This window comes from Eretmochelys imbricata, chromosome 1 (genome assembly GCF_965152235.1).
Source record: "Eretmochelys imbricata isolate rEreImb1 chromosome 1, rEreImb1.hap1, whole genome shotgun sequence".
NCBI lineage: Eukaryota > Metazoa > Chordata > Testudines > Cheloniidae > Eretmochelys > Eretmochelys imbricata.
In genome coordinates this window covers 99,307,739-99,326,314 of record NC_135572.1, presented here as the reverse complement: position 1 = coordinate 99,326,314, position 18,576 = coordinate 99,307,739, and the positions used below count along the sequence as shown (strand labels likewise).

Sequence of the window (18,576 nt, the reverse complement as noted above, 5' to 3'; positions counted from 1 at the left end):
TATTTAATTTCATTTAGATTTTGTGTTTTTCTCAATGTCTTCTTTCATGTTTCTTACTGCACTGAACACACTTTTAGTGCTCCATAAATAATGTAATGATTATACTAATGGATCACACTGTGTTCAAATTCACTTAACAAAGCACAAAAATACCAAAACACTGGTTTTCATCTACAAATAGTCTGAGCTCTGGCTATTTCACAGATTGCCCATCTCCTTGCTTTTACCTCAAAAGCTGAGATCAGCTAAGGCAGGGGTGGGCAAACTACGGCCCACGGGCCACATCCGGCCCTCCAGACAATTTAATCTGGTCCTGGAGCTCCCGCTGGGGAACGGGGCCCGGGGCTTGCCCTGCTCCCGCACCCCAGCTGGGAAGTGGGGTAGGAGGCCACTTCGCATATGCGTGCTGAGGCTCCTGGAAGCAGCAGCACGTTCCCCTTCCAGCTCCTACGTTTAGGGGCAGCCAGGAGGCTCTGTGCGCTGCTCCCGCCCCAAGCGCCGCCCCCTCAGCTCCCACTGGCCGGGAACTGTGGCTAATGGGAGCTGCGGGGCGGTGCCTGCGGACAGGGCAGCTCACAGAGCCGCCTGGCCGCACCTCCACATAGGAGCCAGAGTGGGGACATGCCACTGCTTCCAGGAGCTGCTTGAAGAAAGCGCCGCTCGGAGCCTGCACTCCTGACCCCCTCCCGTGCTCCAGTCCCCTGCCCCAGCCCTGATCCCTCTCCCCCACACCCCAACCCCCTGCCCCAGCCTGGAGCCCCCTCCCATACCCTGAACGTCTCATTTCTGGCCCCACTCCAGAGCCTGCACCCCCAGACAGAGCCATCATGCCCTCCTGCACCCCAACCCCAATTTTGTGAGCATTCATGGCCCACCATACAATTTCCATACCCAGATGTGGCCCTCGGGCCAAAAAGTTTGCCCACCCTCGAGTTAAGGCATTTAAGGAAAAGTTACTAGGTTTAAATGTCAGGGGCTAGAGGTAGGGTAATTCCTAAAGGAGTCTTGAACTCTGGAATTCACTGACCCCTTGGTCTGGCTGGGATTCTTTCCTGGAGGCACAACACCGAAGATGTACCCTGAGGGAGTGGGGACAAAGGTGACTTTATCTCATCTTAACTCTATTTTATGGTGGCCCTAGAGCAGTAGTCACCAACCAGTCGATCGCGATCGACTGGTTGATCCTGGGGACTCTCCCAGTTGATCACGATCTCCGAGGGTGTTGCTGGACTGCTGCTACGGCAGGCTCCCTGCTGCTGCAGCCCCACGCTGCTCCCGGAAGTGGCCAGCACGCCCCCACGGGGGCAGGGAGGAGGGGGCGGACAGAGGTCTTGGCATGCTGCTCCTGTCTGAAAGCAACACCCCTGCAGCTCCTATTGGCTGGGAACAGAGAACTGTGGCCAATGGGAGCTGTGGGGGCCATGACGGCAGAAAGGGGCAGCGCACAGAGCCATGTGCTCTCCACCCCCCTCCTCAGGGGCCTCAGGGACACGTTGTCCCCTTCCAGGAGCAGTGTGGGGACAGGGCAGGCAGGGAGCCTGCCTCATCCTCACTGTGCCACCAAGTGGGAGCCACCTGAGGCAAGTGCCACCCCCGAGAGACCACACCCCAACCCCCTCCTGGAGCCAGGACCCCATACCCACTCCTGTACCCCAAGCCCCAGCCGTGAGCCTCCTCCCAGGGTGAGCACCCCAAACCCTCTTGTGGACCCCAATCCCCTGCCCCAGACCTGACCCCCGCAGAGAGCCAGCAACCGCTCCTGCACCCCAACACTCTGCCTTAGCCCGGAGCACCCCCCTCTCCCTCCCGCACCCAAATTTTCTCCCAGAGCTTGCACCATTCACCCCTTCCTGTACCCCAACCCCCTGCCCCAGGCTCCTCCCAGAGCTCCCTCCCACACTGCGAACCCCTCGGCCCCAGCCCAGAGCCTGCACCCACTTCCGAACTTCCTGGGTTGTCCTTAAATTCAAAAAGTGATCTTAGGCATAAAAAGGTTGGAGACCACTGCCCTATAGCTACTTTTATGCTGCTAAATAGCCCACACAAGCCAAGAATCTTTGCTTGTTTTTTGATAATGTTTTTTGAGGGGGTTCAAGAATGGAGTTCTCACATTTGCCATAATGTGGACCACTTCTCACTAGTGCCATGGACAATCTCCCTTCCTTTCATAATGACACCTCCCCTCACCTTCACTATCACACAACTTCCCTGGGCAACTACGGCAATTGTTTAAAGTGGAAAAGAAAGTGCTCCACACACCATCAGTGACCTACAGAGTACAGTTAGGAAACTGTTGATTTTGGAATTTTTGACTAACTGATGGGGGAATTATCTTCTGTGTTGATTACCATGTAGCACTGGCTGTTATACATGGTTGTAAATTTTGCTTCAAGGCTGTTTAATAAGTGTTTTTATAAAGGTAAAAGAGTTCCAACATGGGTGAAGACATATGTTAACATGTTCTACAGCAAAAATATGTGCTGTTCGAACATTTATGAAGTGTGTAAATTAACCCCTTCTCTTAGTATTAGTCTATAAAGCCCTACATAATCTAGGCTTTAAGTACTCAAGCCTTTTGATCCATATTCTTGCCCAACAAGTATTAGGGTATGTCTGCTGTGAGACCATAATTTCAACTCAGGACCCATCTGGAAGCAGGAACTGTTGGTTAGGGATCCTTGATTGTTCCTTCCAACGGAGATCCACCAGAATTATTATTATTTTTTTAGGTCAGACAGTATTTTGACTGAATAATTCTTGACCATTTTTGGGGGGGCCTCGCTTATATATATATATTGTATCAGCAACCACTTTTCCTCATACTCTTCCATATTATTTGTCCCAATGGAGAATTGACTCCATTTATTTATTTTGACCCCTGGTTTCCCTTTGTTTTGGATTTGTATTAAATAAAAATAAGTGGGATGAAAAAAAGCTTCTTTTGTCTACATTATAACTCTTCCGAGTTTAAATATCCAATTAAAGGCCATCTATAAAATTTTCCACAGCAATAATATACCATCATCTGGCTTTCAGCCTTCTTCTCCTTTGGTGGTATAATGCTAGTAATTCAAACTTGTATTTCAAAAGACTCTTCCTCTTGGTCTCTGTTTTGAATGTGGCTTATTTCAATAAAAGGAGGCATATCTTAGAACTAGTTTGGCTCAGAAAAATACTTTGCTTATTTTTTTATTAGGGCTGTCAAGCAATTTAAAAAATTAATCGCAATTAATCGCACTGCTAAACAATAATAGAATACCATTTATTTAATTTTTTTTTAATGTTTTGTACATTTTCAAATATATTGATTTAAATTACAACACAAAATACAAACTGTACAGTGCTCACTTTATTTTTTATTACAAGTATTTGCACTGTAAAAAAACAAAATAGTATTTTTCAATTCACCTAATACAAGTACTGTAGTGCAATCTCTTTATCCTGAAAGCTGAACTTACAAATGTAGAATTATGTGAAAAAAAACCTTCATTCAAAAATAAAACAATGTAAAATTTTAGAGTCTGCAAGTCCACTCAGTCCTACTTCTTGTTCAGCCAATTGCTCAGACAAACAATTTTGTTTACATTTGCAGGAGATAATGCTGCCTGCTTCTCGTTTACATCGTCACCTGAAAGTGAGAACAGGCTTTCTCATGGTACTGTTGTAGCTGGTGTCGCAAGATATTTATGCGCCAGATGTGCAAAAGATTAACATATCCCTTCATGCTTCAACCACCATTCCAGGGGACATGGGTCCATGCTGATGACTGGTTCTGCTCAATAACAATCCAAAGCAGTGCGGACTGATGCACATTCATTTTCATTTTCTGAGTCAGATGCCATCAGCAGAAGGTTGATTTTCTTTTTTGGTGGTTTGGGTTTTGTAGTTTCCTCACCAGAGTGTAGCTCTTCTCAGACTTCAGAAAGCATGCTCCACACCTCGTCCCTCTCAGATTTTGGAAGGCACTTCAGATTTTTAAACCTTGGGTTGAGTGCTGTAGCTATCTTTAGAAATCTCACATTGGTACCTTCTTTGCGTTTTGTGAAATCTGCAGTGAAAGTGTTCTTAAAAAGAACAACATGTGCTGGGTCATCATCCGGGACTACTATAACATGAAATATATGGCAGAATGTGGGTAAAACAGAGCAGGGGACATACAATTCTCCCCCAAGGAATTCAATCACACAAAAAAAATGCGTTAATTGAATTTAACAAGTGTCATAAGCATGGAAGCATGTCATCTGGAATGGTGGCCGAAGCATGAAGGGGCATATATATGTTTAGCATATCTGGCACGTAAATACGCTGCAATGCCAGCTACAAAAGTGCCATGTGAACGCCTGTTCTCACTGTCTGGTGACACTGTAAATAAGAAGAGGGCAGGATTATTTCCTGTAAATGTAAACAAACTTGTTTGTCTTAGCGATTGACTGAACAAGAAGTAGGACTGAGTGGACTTATAGGCTCTGAAGTTTTACATTGTTTTGGTTTTGAGTGCAGTTAAGTAACAAAAAAACCCTAAATTTGTAACTTGCACTTTCACGACAAAGAGATTGCACTACAGAACTTGTATGAGGTGAATTGAAAAATACTATTTTTTTAAAATCATTTTTACAGTGCAAATATTTGTAATAAAAATAATTCACATTTTAATTTCAATTACAACAAAGAATACAAAATATATGAAAATGTAGGAAAACATCCAAAATATTTAATAAATTTCTATAGGTATTCTTTTGTTTTAACAGTGCAATTAAAACTGCGATTAATCGCGATTACTTTTTTTAATCACGATTAATTTTTTTGAGTTAATCACGTGAGGTATCTGCTCTTAATCAACAAGCCTCATTTTTATATCTAGAAGTAACGAATTTTGCATGACTGAAGGACTGGTACTGCATCTGGATGAAATGTATTTTAATTTATTAGCCAAAAATGCAGTTTGGATCAACCTGAAACTATTCATGAATTTGACCTGGTTCATTTTGGCTGTGAAAAAGATTACAGGGCCAGTTTCAGAAAGAGTGCATGTGTTTGTCCATGTGTCCCTCACGACCTTTACTCCATTTAGTCCAAATTTAGGGCATTTGCAAGGCAGGTGGGAGACCAAGATTTGAATTGCCATTCTGGAACAGGGATTTCTACACAAGTCTCCTCCCTTGCCAAGTGAGTTCTCTAACCACCGGGCTATAGACTATTGTGGATGGGTTGCTCTCAATCTCTCCTGTTGAAGCTGTTCCACTTTGTATAAATACTTACATTTTCAGTGGGCCAAAGTGAGATACTGAACTTGACTCTATAGTCCGGTGATTAAGGCAATTACCTGGGAGATAAAAGACATGGATGCAAATCTTCTCTCTGCCTGATTCAGAGGAAGGAACTGAATTTTTTGGACTCAAATCTAATATTTTTTCTGATTTTTCGGTTTGCTGGGCATTCTGCATTCCCCCCACCACCCCAAAAATCAGTCATCTGTCTTGCTCTAATTGTTACAGCAAAAATCTCAGATATTCACTCTTTTATTTCCAGATCGGTCCTCAGTTTCTGTGAGTGCAGAGAAGGTTTAGCTAAAATTCCTATGTTTTAAATAGAGACTGGAAATACTGTAGGAGAAAATACTGAATTAAGGGAAATTCTCCTCTGTTCTTTTCAGATATTTAAATTATTTCACAGTTGCCACATTTGAAAGAAACTCACTCTTTGTCCCCTAAATGTCTGGTCTCTACTTATTTGCTAAATACAATACCCTGTGATAGTTATATACTGTACTGTATTGTGTTTCTGGTAGGCTTCTTACTCTAAGAGTAACTGTATTGTCTACATCTATTGTATGCACTACCCACAAGTCACATCTGTATAATTATTCTTTCAGTGCCAGGAATTAGGACAATGCTGCTTTGATCTGTGGGCTGACTGTACTGCTGTCCCCTGAATAAAACCCTGCATGCTTTATTTGTTCAACTCTATCAATACAGGTGTAGAACTGTTGCTAGTAACAGTCAACCATTCTGCAAGAGGACACTGAGGGAAAGACATCTCTAAATATGTTTCAGTAATAGTATAAAACTTCTGAAAACAAATCAGATCCTTTAACTTCTTTTGTTTGACCTTACTAGATACATTTTTATTAATTTTATTTATAGGCATTATTATGGCATTCACAGATATACAAGCTGAATGTCTGAAAACATTAATGAATTAAGCTTCACAATTAAGTGCCTTATTTCCATTTTACTAATGGGGAAACTGAGTCACAGGGCAATTAAAAATGGCCTGCTCAGGATATTACTGTAAGTCAGTGGGAAATACCAGATCTCTCATCTGTGCCTTGTGTCTTAGAAACAAAACCACTTCTTCCTTTATTCCTTGTTTCCTAATTTTTCAGATTATATTTCTGCCATCAAAGAGATAATATAGCATATGTGTACATACTTCCCATTGACCACTAAGTTCTACCAGTTTTATTTCTCATCAAGAAATATTAGGAGGCAAATTTGGCATATCATCATGGAACAGAGAGAAAAGACAGTGCAAAGTGTCTAACTGCTTCACTCTATTCAGAAGAGGAACCTATTATGCTAAAATAACTGAGGGAGGGAGAAAGTATTTTTCCCTAAAGCAGTGGTTCCCAAACTTGTTCCCTGCTTCTGCAGGGAAAGCCCCTGGTGGGCCGAGCCGGTTTCCCTGCACAAGCGGAGGAACAAGTTTGGGAACCACTGCCCTAAAGAAAGTAATACTTTTTAGAATTCCTAGCTTTTATGATGAATGTGTGAAAATCAACAATTTAAACAACACTTCTAATTGGAGAAAAACAATAATTGATAAGTTTATGAAAAATTTAACCATATAGTCTTGCACTTACCATCACTGTAGCAGCTGCAGCAGCTGCTTGAGCTGCCACTGCAGCCTGGTTGGCTTGATGTTGAGCAGCTTTGATTTTGGCCTGCAAATGTGCAGGAGGGTGAAAATATTTGCATTTCTCCCTCATGCAACGCCCCTTTATGTAATCCATACAAACGGTTACAGTGTTGTCATTTGTGTCAATCATTGTGCTATCTGCAGGATGTGCAAAGCGGCAGTCAGTCTCTCCCCGCGCGCAGTTTCCTCGCTGGAACTCCCTGCATACCTATGTGCAAAACAATACTAATTACAGCTGATGGACCCACAGCAATATTAACTGGGAAAAACAAAACAAAAAACCACATACACAGCTCATTCTTTATTGTATTTTAGACTTGTCCCAAAGTGTTTGCAACAGTCCTTTACATGTTTGTTAAATATGTTTGCCTGCCCTTAATTAAGTTGCAGTTAATATAGCTGTGTTGTTTGATAGTAAGTTGAACTTACGTAGAACTGTGTCATTTCAAAAAATCTATTCTTGTTCAACATAAAACCTTAAGAATATTATTCAGTGGTGTCAATTAAACGCTCCTGTGGCCCCAGTTACTTTCTCTATGAAGAAACTCATAATGACAGAGCTGTATTTTAAAACTCAACCCCTTTTGTTACCTTTGATGTTGATCAGGCATATTAAATTTGAGCAATCAACTCTAGAACACATTCACTGAATTTTTATCCAAACCATATTAAAAAAAATGACGACACTAAAACAATGGTAACATTTCCACCAAGTACAAGTGTAAATCCTACAAGAGTACTTATGAGATCTATATTTTAATAACTAAAGATTAGGCTATATTAGAGAGCGCTTCTAAGGACAACAAAGCTTTTCAAAGCTTTCACGTATAAATTAGCAGAAAATTACATTTCTAGTCACAATGGTGTCTGTAGTACCTCCAGTTTATCAGTCCTCAAGAGTTTCTGAGTAGCAGTCGAACCAGGAACTGTGACAGGGGGACTTCCAGGAACAATGACAGGCGGTGTGGGTAGGATTTCAGTAGGAACTAACCCAACTCCAGGGGTTACGGGTGTTAAGTAAGGAGCAAAGCTAATAGCTGTGTTCGTTCCTATTGTTGGACCTACTGGAAATGTGGGCTGCAAAATGAAAACATAGTGAGATGAAAAATAAATAGGTAACCTTACATTGAAACTATTTTTTTAAAAAGTTTGCAGATCTTATTTGATGTCTTTTGTACATTTTCCCTGGTTTTGATTCATTTTCTTAATCAGAATTTAAAAGAGTTGACAACATTACACTGCATATTTTCTTCTCTTAAACATGGAATACAGCGGTTCTAGAACTGGGGTCTGCGGACCCAAGTCATGTCCAGGGCTGCTGGCTCCACTGATCAACTCCTCCCTCTCCCTCCCAGTTCCTCCTACACACCGTGGAACAGCTGTTCGGCGGCGTGCAGGAGGCACTGGGAGGGAGAGGGAGGAGCGGGGACAGGGCACGCTCGGGGAGGGAGCGGAAAGAGGTGGGGAAGAGGAGGGGCAGGGCTGGAGAGGGAAGAGGTGGGGTGGGAATGGGGCCTTTGTGGAAGGGGTGGAGTGGGGGCAGGGCCTGAGAATGAGTGTGGGTTGAGCATCCCCGGGGAAAATTAGAAGCCATTTGGGGTGGGCCGCAAAATTTTTAAAATCAAAATGGGGGTTCTTGGGTTGCGAAAGTTTGAGAATCGCTGATGTAATACATTCCAGTGAAGGACAGGAACAGCATTTTGCAGCCATATTATGAGAAAAGGAGTTCTCAGTGCATCTACACATGTCAGCTATAATTTGAATCTGGATATCTAATGAGATTACACTTCATATTACATTTCAAATTTATTTATACATCTCAGATAAAGTGCATCTTATTTCTACTGCTTTCTCTTTCTATCTGCTTCCCTAGTAAAACTGAATTTTATAGGTAAAATGTTATTCAGTATATTGAATCCATCTTTGTAATAATAGTATACATTATATAAGCTCTTTCACATGTTACATCTACCACCTTGCATGCCGTATTTTGTATTTCTATACAATTTAAGTTACTGTGCCTACAAGGGTGAAAGTAACTGAGGACACGTACCGGTACGGGGGCAGCTCCGGCCCCTGGAAGGGGCGAGGCCTCTGGCAGAAGGGGCGGGGCTGGGGGTCAGCATCCCCCAACCAGCCCTTCCATGCCGCCTGGCCTGCACTGCCCGGGGCTCCCGTGTTGATTTAAAGGGCCCGGGGCTCTGGACACTGCTGCTGCGGTAGCGGCATCTGGAGCCCCGGGCCCTTTTAAATCGCTGGCCCCACGGCAGCTGCTCCCTTTGCCGCCCTCCCACCCCCACACCTGTCGGCAGCCAGGGCGGGCAAAAGGGGCAGAGTCGTTAAAGTGCTGCAGGGTCCTTTGCCGCAGCAGCGCTTTAACGTTGCTGCTCCACCGCCCCCCACCCCGTCGGCGGCCCTGCCGGTACGAACCCTACCAGCAGGGCCGCTGACAGGGGAGGCAAAAGGGGCAGGGACATTAAAGTGCTGCCATGGCAGTGCTTTAATGTGGGCTGGGTATGGGCCGGTGCGGGTTCTTACCGGTACGCAGTACCGGCTCACTTTCACCCCCCTGTATGCCTATGACATGTAAAAACTGGCCTGTGCAATGTTTATGTTATATTCAACTGCCACCTGTGGCAAATGGAACATTTATTATTGGGCCCAATATTTAGGTCGTGATCTTTTCAGGTTGATGGGCTGTGGTAGAGAGATTGGTCTCTCTAAGCATAGCCAATCAAAATCCTTTGAGGGGTGGGAATGATATGGGTCTGAAATTATGTTTCACAACCATTTAAAGCAATGTAATGCAATGAAGCTGTATCAAGAGGAAGAAGCAATTCTGTGATGCAGAAATCCAGTTCAGATGAAGCAGGATAGCAGATTTGCCAACATATATTCCATAGGGTGGGGAGTCAATGCAGTCCCATGGTCAGGACTGGAAAGGTCTTTTGTAGGCCTGCAGTGTCGATGTTTGCTAGAGGCAAACTATAATTATAATGTGAAAAGAATGTGCATGGAAATGTAGCACGTCTCAGACTAGTGTAGACTCTGGACTAATGCTACTGGAGCAGTTGCAGAGATATAGTTTGTACCTGCACTCACTACTGTACTCTATCAGCTTCCTGAACCACGCTATGCAACACTTGCCAGGTCAGAAATGCAGGGTCTGTTATGTAGGACTAAAAGTAAAGCTCCAAAATAAGCTGGCAACTAGAAAATGCCAAGATGTAGCAGAGCTCTGAAGAGACATTTAGAAAATGTAAAGAGGCAGACATATCTTTCTCTTCATGTTGGCCTCTACAGGCTCTATTAGAAGGGGAAGCTAGCCATCAACACTTATGAAACAGCCTTAGGGGAAAGAGTAGGACTCAAAGGGGTTTTGGAGAAAGCTGCTCGTCGAGAATGAATCCAGCGTAGTCCCCAAGAAGATGTTGAGAGCAGCAGAAGAACCAACCAGTGTACCCAGCTGCAGGAAAAGATCATCTAGTTATCACTCATGCAAAGAGTTAACACTTAAAAAAAATTTTTTTTCCACTGCCCATCAAAAAATGTGCTCATACCCTTGCTAAATACTATCCATAAACTGTAAATCAAAATAAGGAAATAATTATAAGAAAAAAAAGGATTCTTGCTATAACAGGTCTATGCTCAGTTTTTTCACACAATCGCTATTATAAACATGCTATTGCAGCGCAATGTTTAATAGAAAAAATAAAATCTTTGCACTAGATATAATTTCAAGAAGAACCTACAAGCTTCACTGAATGTTTAGGTATTTCTTTTATACTTTTTATTCTGCTACGTCAGTGATAATCTACCACAACCCACTAGCAGTTTGAGACAGAGAAAAAGAACTTGCTTTTTACTCCCTGTTGGTAGGTGAAATAATAAAGTTTGAATGATGATTGTATTGATACGGTGGAGAAAAGGAAAGAAACATCTATGTGAAATTTAGGGGATTCCTTTGCTTACAGTAGTGACAAGTTTAACCAATATCCTATTACATACAAAATCCCCACTAATTTAAAAGAACATTAAAGTTGCAAAGTCAAACAAAAAACAGTTAGGAAATGTCAATTAAGATTGTTTATTCTGCCTAGTGCATATGCAGTATGATACATACTTTAATTATACAATCACATACTAGTTCTACCATATTACCCCTGCCTCATTCAAGGCACAGGATGGACAGTGCTCAGGAATGAGGTAGCTGTTCAAAATTTCCTCATCATTCCGTGTGTAGCCCCTAGACCTTATTTATGATGCACCGTCCAAACCATGCACTGAAATAAAGAATTGTTAATTGATTCATGGACTTTTTAATGGTGCTCATCTCTGTGATATTTGGGCACCTCACTAATATTAATGAATATATCTTCACACCTCTTCTGTGAGAAAGAAAATTATTATTATCCCCATTTTACAGATTGAGCATGGAGAAATTAAAACCATAATGTGCAGAAGAATCCACTAATTTTGGGTGCCTACCCTGACAGACTTAGGGCCTGATTTTTCAGACTACTTAGCATTTTTATATTGTTACTGTGATGCTGGCAGAGCAGGTGCCAGCTCACGCCCAGACCCCTAGCACTCACTGAACACTGACAAATGCATAGCTGGAAACCAAACTGGCTCATCTGTGGGTTAAGATTGTTAAAACAGGTATTAGATTTATAAGAATGTGTTTAGACTAGATGGAATACTTGTAGGATGCTTTGTATATTCATCTCACTTTTAACATCTGTACCCCATGTTACAGTAAAAGCTGTTTTATCTGGCACTTCACCAACTGGAAAGCTCTACAAACTGCATTTCTGATCTTCATAGAAATTCCAGTTTATAGTCCGGTTGGCGCATGTCTGGCAGGGGGTTGGGGCACGGGAGAGGGTACGGAGCGTGGGCACTGGGAGGGAGTTTGGGTACAGGAAGGGGCTTGGGATGCCAATGGGAGCTGCGGGGGCGGTACCTGCGGGCGGAGGCAGCATGCAGAGTGGCCTACCCACGCATCCGCCTAGAAGCAGCCAGGACAGATTGCCACTTGCAGGGAGCCGCCCGAGGTGAACGCCCCTGGATCCGGCACCCCAAGCCCCCTCCCGCGCTCCAACCCACTGCCCCGACCCCTCTCCCACACCCAAACTCCATCCCAGAGCCTGCACCCTGCAACTCCTCCCTTGCCCCAGCCCCGAACCCCCTCCCGCACCCAACCTCCCTCCCTCTTAGTTAATCGGCATTTTTCACTTACCAGCACCCCCCATTCTCCAACATGCCAGATAAAACAGCTATTACTGTACAAGGTTATAGTAGGTGTTTGCATGGTAATCCTCTGTAATTGTGTAAGTCATCGAACAGGAAAGGAACATTAATTAATGTAGAAATGCTGGCTTCCTACAGAAGGTGTTAGGTCTGGCCCAGCAAGAAGGCCCACTGAAACTAAATGAGCCATTGTGAAACATCGAAGAACAAGAACTCTGTCGATTGCTCCTCCCAACACCCATGTAGAGAAGACATGCAGGTGGACTTGTTCCATCAACTTGAACTCTGGGGGGAAGGGAATAAAAATCACTGATAAGAAAGAACTGTACCTCTAAGCTGCTTGAACTGTAAGGGGCGAAGATTTCTAAGCATAAGCAAGAGTTCTCCTGGCCTTGGCCTGGGTTAGCCCTAAAGTACATATATATACACCTTGCATATTACAGCAGCTTCTATTACCCTTTCAGAACATAAGACTGTAACTAGTTTGTGCGTGCACGTTTACCTGCTTTAACCTTATAAATAACTCTCATTTCTTTTTCCTAGCTAATAAATCCTTAGACAGTTTATTATAGGATTGGCTACAAGCGTTGTCTTTGGTGAGAGATCTAGGATGCAACTGACTGGGCATAAGTGACTGGTCTACTGGGAAAACCAAACATACTAATATAAACAAGGCTTCATTTTCTTGCACCACAAGATCTCTCTGCCTGTCCTATTACATTTCCCTGTCCCCTCAGTGACCCTCCCTGCTGTCCACTCTCCCTGCTCCCCTCATATTGTCTCCTCTCTCACACATGCGTGATACATATACACACACACGTCTGATTCAACTCCCATATGAAGTCAATGAAAGCTGGTTTTGACCCTAAGTGTTCCCACTGGGTCACAATGCACTTGAGATAAAGGAGTAGTGCCCACTCACCTCTAATCTTTATTGTTTGTTACAAAGGTGGCCCTGACCTGTTTGAACAGTACAATAGGACTGATCATTTATACATATACCCATATCATTTATACCAAGTTGGTGTTCATGGCTGCAAGATGCTTGCTTTGTATCTGGATTTGCAGGAAATGCCCCAAACTGTTTTACGTATGATTTCAAAAGATGGAACTTTTGAAGCTTGTGAAGTCCCATATCATCTTTTCTCTTTGTCTATGTCATTCTGGGGCACTTCAGACTTCAAGCTAGGAAGCAAGCACAACCCATGAACACATGATCACTTGTTCCGTTCTGGAAGGGAATAAAGAAACAATCTGAGATGAAAGATTTATTAAAAATTATTCAGCTCACAGAAGCTGGGAAAGAAGACACTGCAATCCTACTCAAATGGTTATTGTTCTTGTAACTCTTTCCACTCAAGCGGGGATCTTGCACAAAGCCCTTGCAAAGCTAACCCAAGGTAGCTGGGTCTCAAAACCTGAGAGAAAGAAAGTGTGGGGGGGGGAAAGGGGGGGAAGGAGGGTGAGGGAGGGAGGAGAGGCTGAGATAGGGAATGGGGGATGTGCCACATCTATGATAACACCTCAGCACACACATTTAAATTTGAGTATGTTTTCCAGCATTTCTGTATTTCACACAGTCTCTAAATAGCAATTTATTTTCATTGACAAAGAAAGTAGTAAGGTGTTTAGAGGCCATTTTCAGGTCAATCCAATCTCACAACTGAGCTTTAGTTACCCACCACATCATTTGAAAAAGGATACTTACCATTGGCTGAATTGGTGATCCTGGAAACATGAACTGCATCTGCTGGGCAAGCATTGCTGCTGCAGTTTTCTGTTGGATTAAGTTGTTCCTGCCATTAATTTCTAATTGAGTTTTTAAATGTGTTGGTGGATGAAGATATTTGCAGTTCTCTCTTGTACAACGACCCTGCAAAAAATTACATCAGTTACTTTATAGCTTTTAATGGCGGTTTGATTTCTCAAGGCAAAATATTACACCATCAATTAAGGAACAAAAATTGAGTTGCAAGGCATTTCCTTGGAATTGACTAGCTAGGAAGAGATGACAGTTTACGGCTTGCCTCAGGCCAGTAACCCAAGTTGGTCACTTATGTTATCAACTGAAAATTTTTTTAAAAATAGGCTAATTTTAGAAAATGATTGATGGTATGTTAATTGGTAAATACAGGACATTGCTACAGAATTAATGCCCTGAATATTAGCCAGACTGCTTGAATTTCCTCTCAAGATACCCTGATCATGGCCTCTGTTGTTACCACAATATAAATGTTAATAATTAATATTATTAATAGATTTAACATTTTAATTTGAAACAAAATATAGCTTTTAAACACTGGATATTAAATGTATGTTTGCAGAACTACAAGTATTAATATTAGTAATTTTCTTTGTGCTTCCACTCCACTGTATTGTTGCCCCTTTTTGACTTGAACAGCTTGTCAGATTTGGGGGGGGGTTCCAGTTGGATGTTGAAATTGGGGATATGTATTACTTTGATGCAGTTTTATTTCTTTATGAAGAATGTACAAAGTCCTGTGTCTCTGAATACAGGAGGAAACAATATCAGGAAATAGATTTTTTTTCTTCACAATTAGGATGGGAATGATGAGATTTTTATAGGTAAATGTCAATACACATCAATTTCACCATACATATACAAATGCTGAAAAAAATATTTCCATAGATCATCATAGAAATTTACAGATAGCCAAAGAAAAATTCTGCTTGAGACCTTATTAGAGTTTGATTTCAGGATATTTATTTTGTATATTTTGACATGTAATGTTGATAACTCGTGTTTTAATGGTTTTAAAGCTTTAACTTTTTGAATCTCAATGCCGACTGTCATTAAATAATTATTGTCCAACTCCCCCATATCTTTGTACAACTGTGAAAATTTAAAATCAAGTAAAAAATGCTTTAAACTAAACCGATATTATCCTTCAAAATTATTTAAAAAAAAAATTCTGCCAAGCCTACTCACAGAACCAAGAACACACTTTTCAGCCTGAAACCCAACCCTAAAACCTCTTCCCAGGTTTCTTCCGGTGTCAGCCAGAGTGCTTTCAGCTAACCCAGCTAACACAGTGCTTTCAGGTTGTCTCTCTCAGATCTGGTTGACGCAAAGCAGCTTAAGTTGACATAACCATGGAAGTGTCTACACTTAAATTTCGCTCCTGCCATTGTAACTGCCCTGCTACGCCGACTTAACTCCGCAGGGGTGAAAGTAACTTAAAGGACTTGCCAGGACTCTGGAGCCCTGAGGAGGGGGCGGGGCCTTTAAATTCCCAGGCCCTTTAAATCAGGATTTAAAGCCCTGGGGCTAGAGGGGTGGTAGCAGCAGCTGGGAGCCCAAGGCCCTTTAAATCACCCCCTGAGCTCTCAGCTGCAGAGGTGGCTGGGAGCCCTGGGGCTCGGGGGCGATTTAAAGGGGGTGATTTAAAGGGCCCGGGGCTCTAGCTGCCGCTACCGCAACGGAGCCCTGGGGGTCCAGCAGCAGGGCCCAGGGCTCCGGCTGCCGCTACCGTCCACAGCCCTTTAAATCGTCCCCGAAGCGGTGCTGCTGGAGCCTGGGGCTCTGGCGGCTATTTAAAGGGCCCGGGGTGGTAGAGGCAGTGGGAGCCCTGGACTCTTTAAATAGCCGCCAGAGACCTGCTGCCACTACCTCAGGACTCCGGCAGGCTCCAGGGGCTATTTAAAGGGCCCGGGGCTCCCACTGCCTCTACTGCCCCAGGCCCTTTAAATCGGCCCCGGAGCCCTAGGGTAGTGGCAGTGGGGCTACAGCAGTGATTTAAAAGGGCTGGAGCTGTAGCAGCGGCAGGAGCCTGGGCCCTTTAAATTGCCATCTGAGCCCTGCCACCCCTACCCCAGGGCTCCAGCAGTGGGGCTCTGGTGGCAATTTAAAGGGCCCGGGACTCCAGCTGCTGCTGGGAGCCCCAGACCCTTTAAATTACAGTCTGGAGAAGCTGGTCCGTCCCGGTACGGCACACTGGCTCTTGCCGGCAGGGGTGGCAGGTTTGTAAAAATTTGGTGGTGCCCAGAACCTGCCCCTGCTCAAACTCTGTCCCCCCCCAAACTCCACCCCCCACCTGCCCAAGGCTCTGGGAGGGAGTTTGGGTTGGGGAGGAGGTCTGGGGTACAGGCCCTGGGCTGGGGTAGGGGATTGGGGTGCAAGAGGGGTGCAGGGTGCAGGCTCTGGGAGGGAGTTTGGGGATGGGAGAGGGTGCGGAGGGAGGGGGTGCAGGGGTGAGAGCTGTGGGGTGAGGCTGGGGATGAGGGGTTTGGGGTGGGAGGGGGCTCAGGGCTGAGGCAGTGGGTTATGATGTGGGGGGGATGAGGGCTCTGGCTGGGGCTGGAGATGGGGGGTTTGGGGTGTTGGAGAGGCTCAAGGCTAGGTAGGGCCAGTGTAACCACTAGGCGAACTAGGCGGCCGCCTAGGGTGCCAAGATTTGGGGTTGCCAAAAAGCAAGCCAGGCAGCAGCGGGGCTTGGCAAGGAAACGGGCGGCTGCCTTGGCTCAGCCTCCATGCTCAGCCGCAGCGGGGGACATGGAGAGCGCGTCCACTCACACCCCCATCCGCTGCCCAAGAACAAAAGACCCTCGCGCGGGGACCCAGCGGAGGAAGAGGATGCTGGTGCGTTGGCCAAGGTAAGCGCTTCCCCACAGCTCAGGCACCTGCTGGTCCACGCTCCCCTCGTGCACGGGCAGCTGGAGAGGATGGCAGCCCACAGAGCTGAGCTGCCCTGGTGCCCCTCCCTCTGCCCCAGCCTCTGTCAGCGGGGGAACAGTCGGAGCTTTGGGCTGGGGCTTTCTGCAAACAGGGACTCAGGCGGGGAGAAAGGAACAAAGCCAGAGAGACACTGTGCCCCAAAGAGAGATCATGGCTAAAGGGAAATGCAGAGCAGCACTAATGGCTTCAAAGCAAATAGCGATTGATTGGCTCCAACTATGCGGTATTGGAGAGGGCGAGGAGTGTAGGGCAAGCAGGGACCTGCAATACTTCCTAGCTGAGTCTCTCCATCCATCCCAGGATGGTCTTGCCAAGACTGACAGTGCGAATACAGACACATTGAATTTGGTTGTTAATGATGTTGCAAAGTGTTGCTTGGAGGCAACAGCCTTCTTTGATTTAGTTCAACATGTTTACGTGTATTTCTCAGCTTCTACACGTGGCTGGGAAGTTCTAGCACACCACGTACTTAATCTCACAGTTAAACCATGGAGTGAAATAAGATGGGAAAATCAAATTGATGCCTTGAAACCTCTTTGCTATCAGCTTGGTGACATCTATCATGCTCTGACAGGGATCTATGATGACACTACTCTAACAGGATCATCTGGCAATACGTCACGAGTTGAAGCAAAGGATCCTGCAAAAGCCATTTCTAGTTTCAAGTTTCTTGTTTCTCTTGTTATGTGGTATGACATATTGTTTGAGATCAACATGATGAGCAAACAACTTCAGGAGAAAGAATTCGACATACGTGAAGCCATTAATCAACTTGGAGAAACCAAGAAGTTTCTTGTGGGCCGCAGAAGTGACGCAGACTTTGAGAAAACATTGGTAGATGCAGGTGAACTTGTGGGGGAGTTGGATGTACCGACACTTTTTGAACAAGATCCAATCCATATTAGAAAAAAGAGGAAGCAGTTCACATATGAAGCAGATGACGAACCTATTTATAATCCGAAAGAAAAATTCAAAGTGAACTTTTACTTTGCAGCCATCGACACAGCAATACATTCGTTTGAAGAAAGATTCACATTGATGCAGCAAATTACTTTAGTATTTGGCTTCCTATATGATGTTTACAGTTTGCAAAATACAACACCGAAGCAAATTATGGAACATTACTTGAATCTGGAGCAAGCTTTGCACATGGTGAATCCAAAGATATTGATTCCTTTGACTTGTGCAATGAATTGCAAGATATTGCAAGACGAGTCCAAAAGAGTGCATCACGGCAAGATGTATTGAACTTAATACGGAAAAATAAGCTGACAGATAGTGCCCCCAACACAGTTATTGCTCTTCGCATCCTCTTGACTCTTCCAGTTTCTGTGCTCCAGTGGTAAGCGAAGCTTCTTGAAGCTCAAGTTGATAAAAACATACATGCGAACATCAGTGTTGCAACAAAGACTTGTTGGACTATCTCCTTTGTCAATAGAACATGACATTGCTCGCAGCATTGACTTGGAGGAACTTGTTTCTAAATTTGCTAAACTGACAGCGCGGAAAAATAAATTCTAAATTAGAACGTGTTACTCTGTGATAGTGTATTGTGCATAATGTATGTGATTTATTTTAAGATCCATGCTATGTTGTGCAAAGTGGAAACAATAGCAATGTCAACACTGTCACGTTATTCATTTATTTTCATTAAATATGTAGACTAAATGATGGAATTAATAAATTTTCAAGCCAAACGTGTATTAATT

The 18,576-nt window shown here is 44.0% G+C and overlaps 1 protein-coding gene across 8 annotated transcripts in view; it reads right to left on the bottom strand.

The window, feature by feature from the left end:
* MBNL2 (muscleblind like splicing regulator 2) overlaps window positions 1–18,576 on the bottom strand; it is a 175,766-nt gene that overhangs the window by 38,265 nt on the left and 118,925 nt on the right. For all 8 annotated transcript variants that reach the window (XM_077812762.1, XM_077812753.1, XM_077812771.1 and 5 more), the window contains 3 exons: window positions 13,880–14,044; window positions 7,795–7,995; window positions 6,863–7,126 (listed from right to left, as the gene is read on the bottom strand). In XM_077812762.1, coding sequence (XP_077668888.1) covers window positions 6,863–7,126; window positions 7,795–7,995; window positions 13,880–14,044 — 630 coding nt within the window. The remainder of the gene's footprint in view (window positions 1–6,862; window positions 7,127–7,794; window positions 7,996–13,879; window positions 14,045–18,576) is intronic.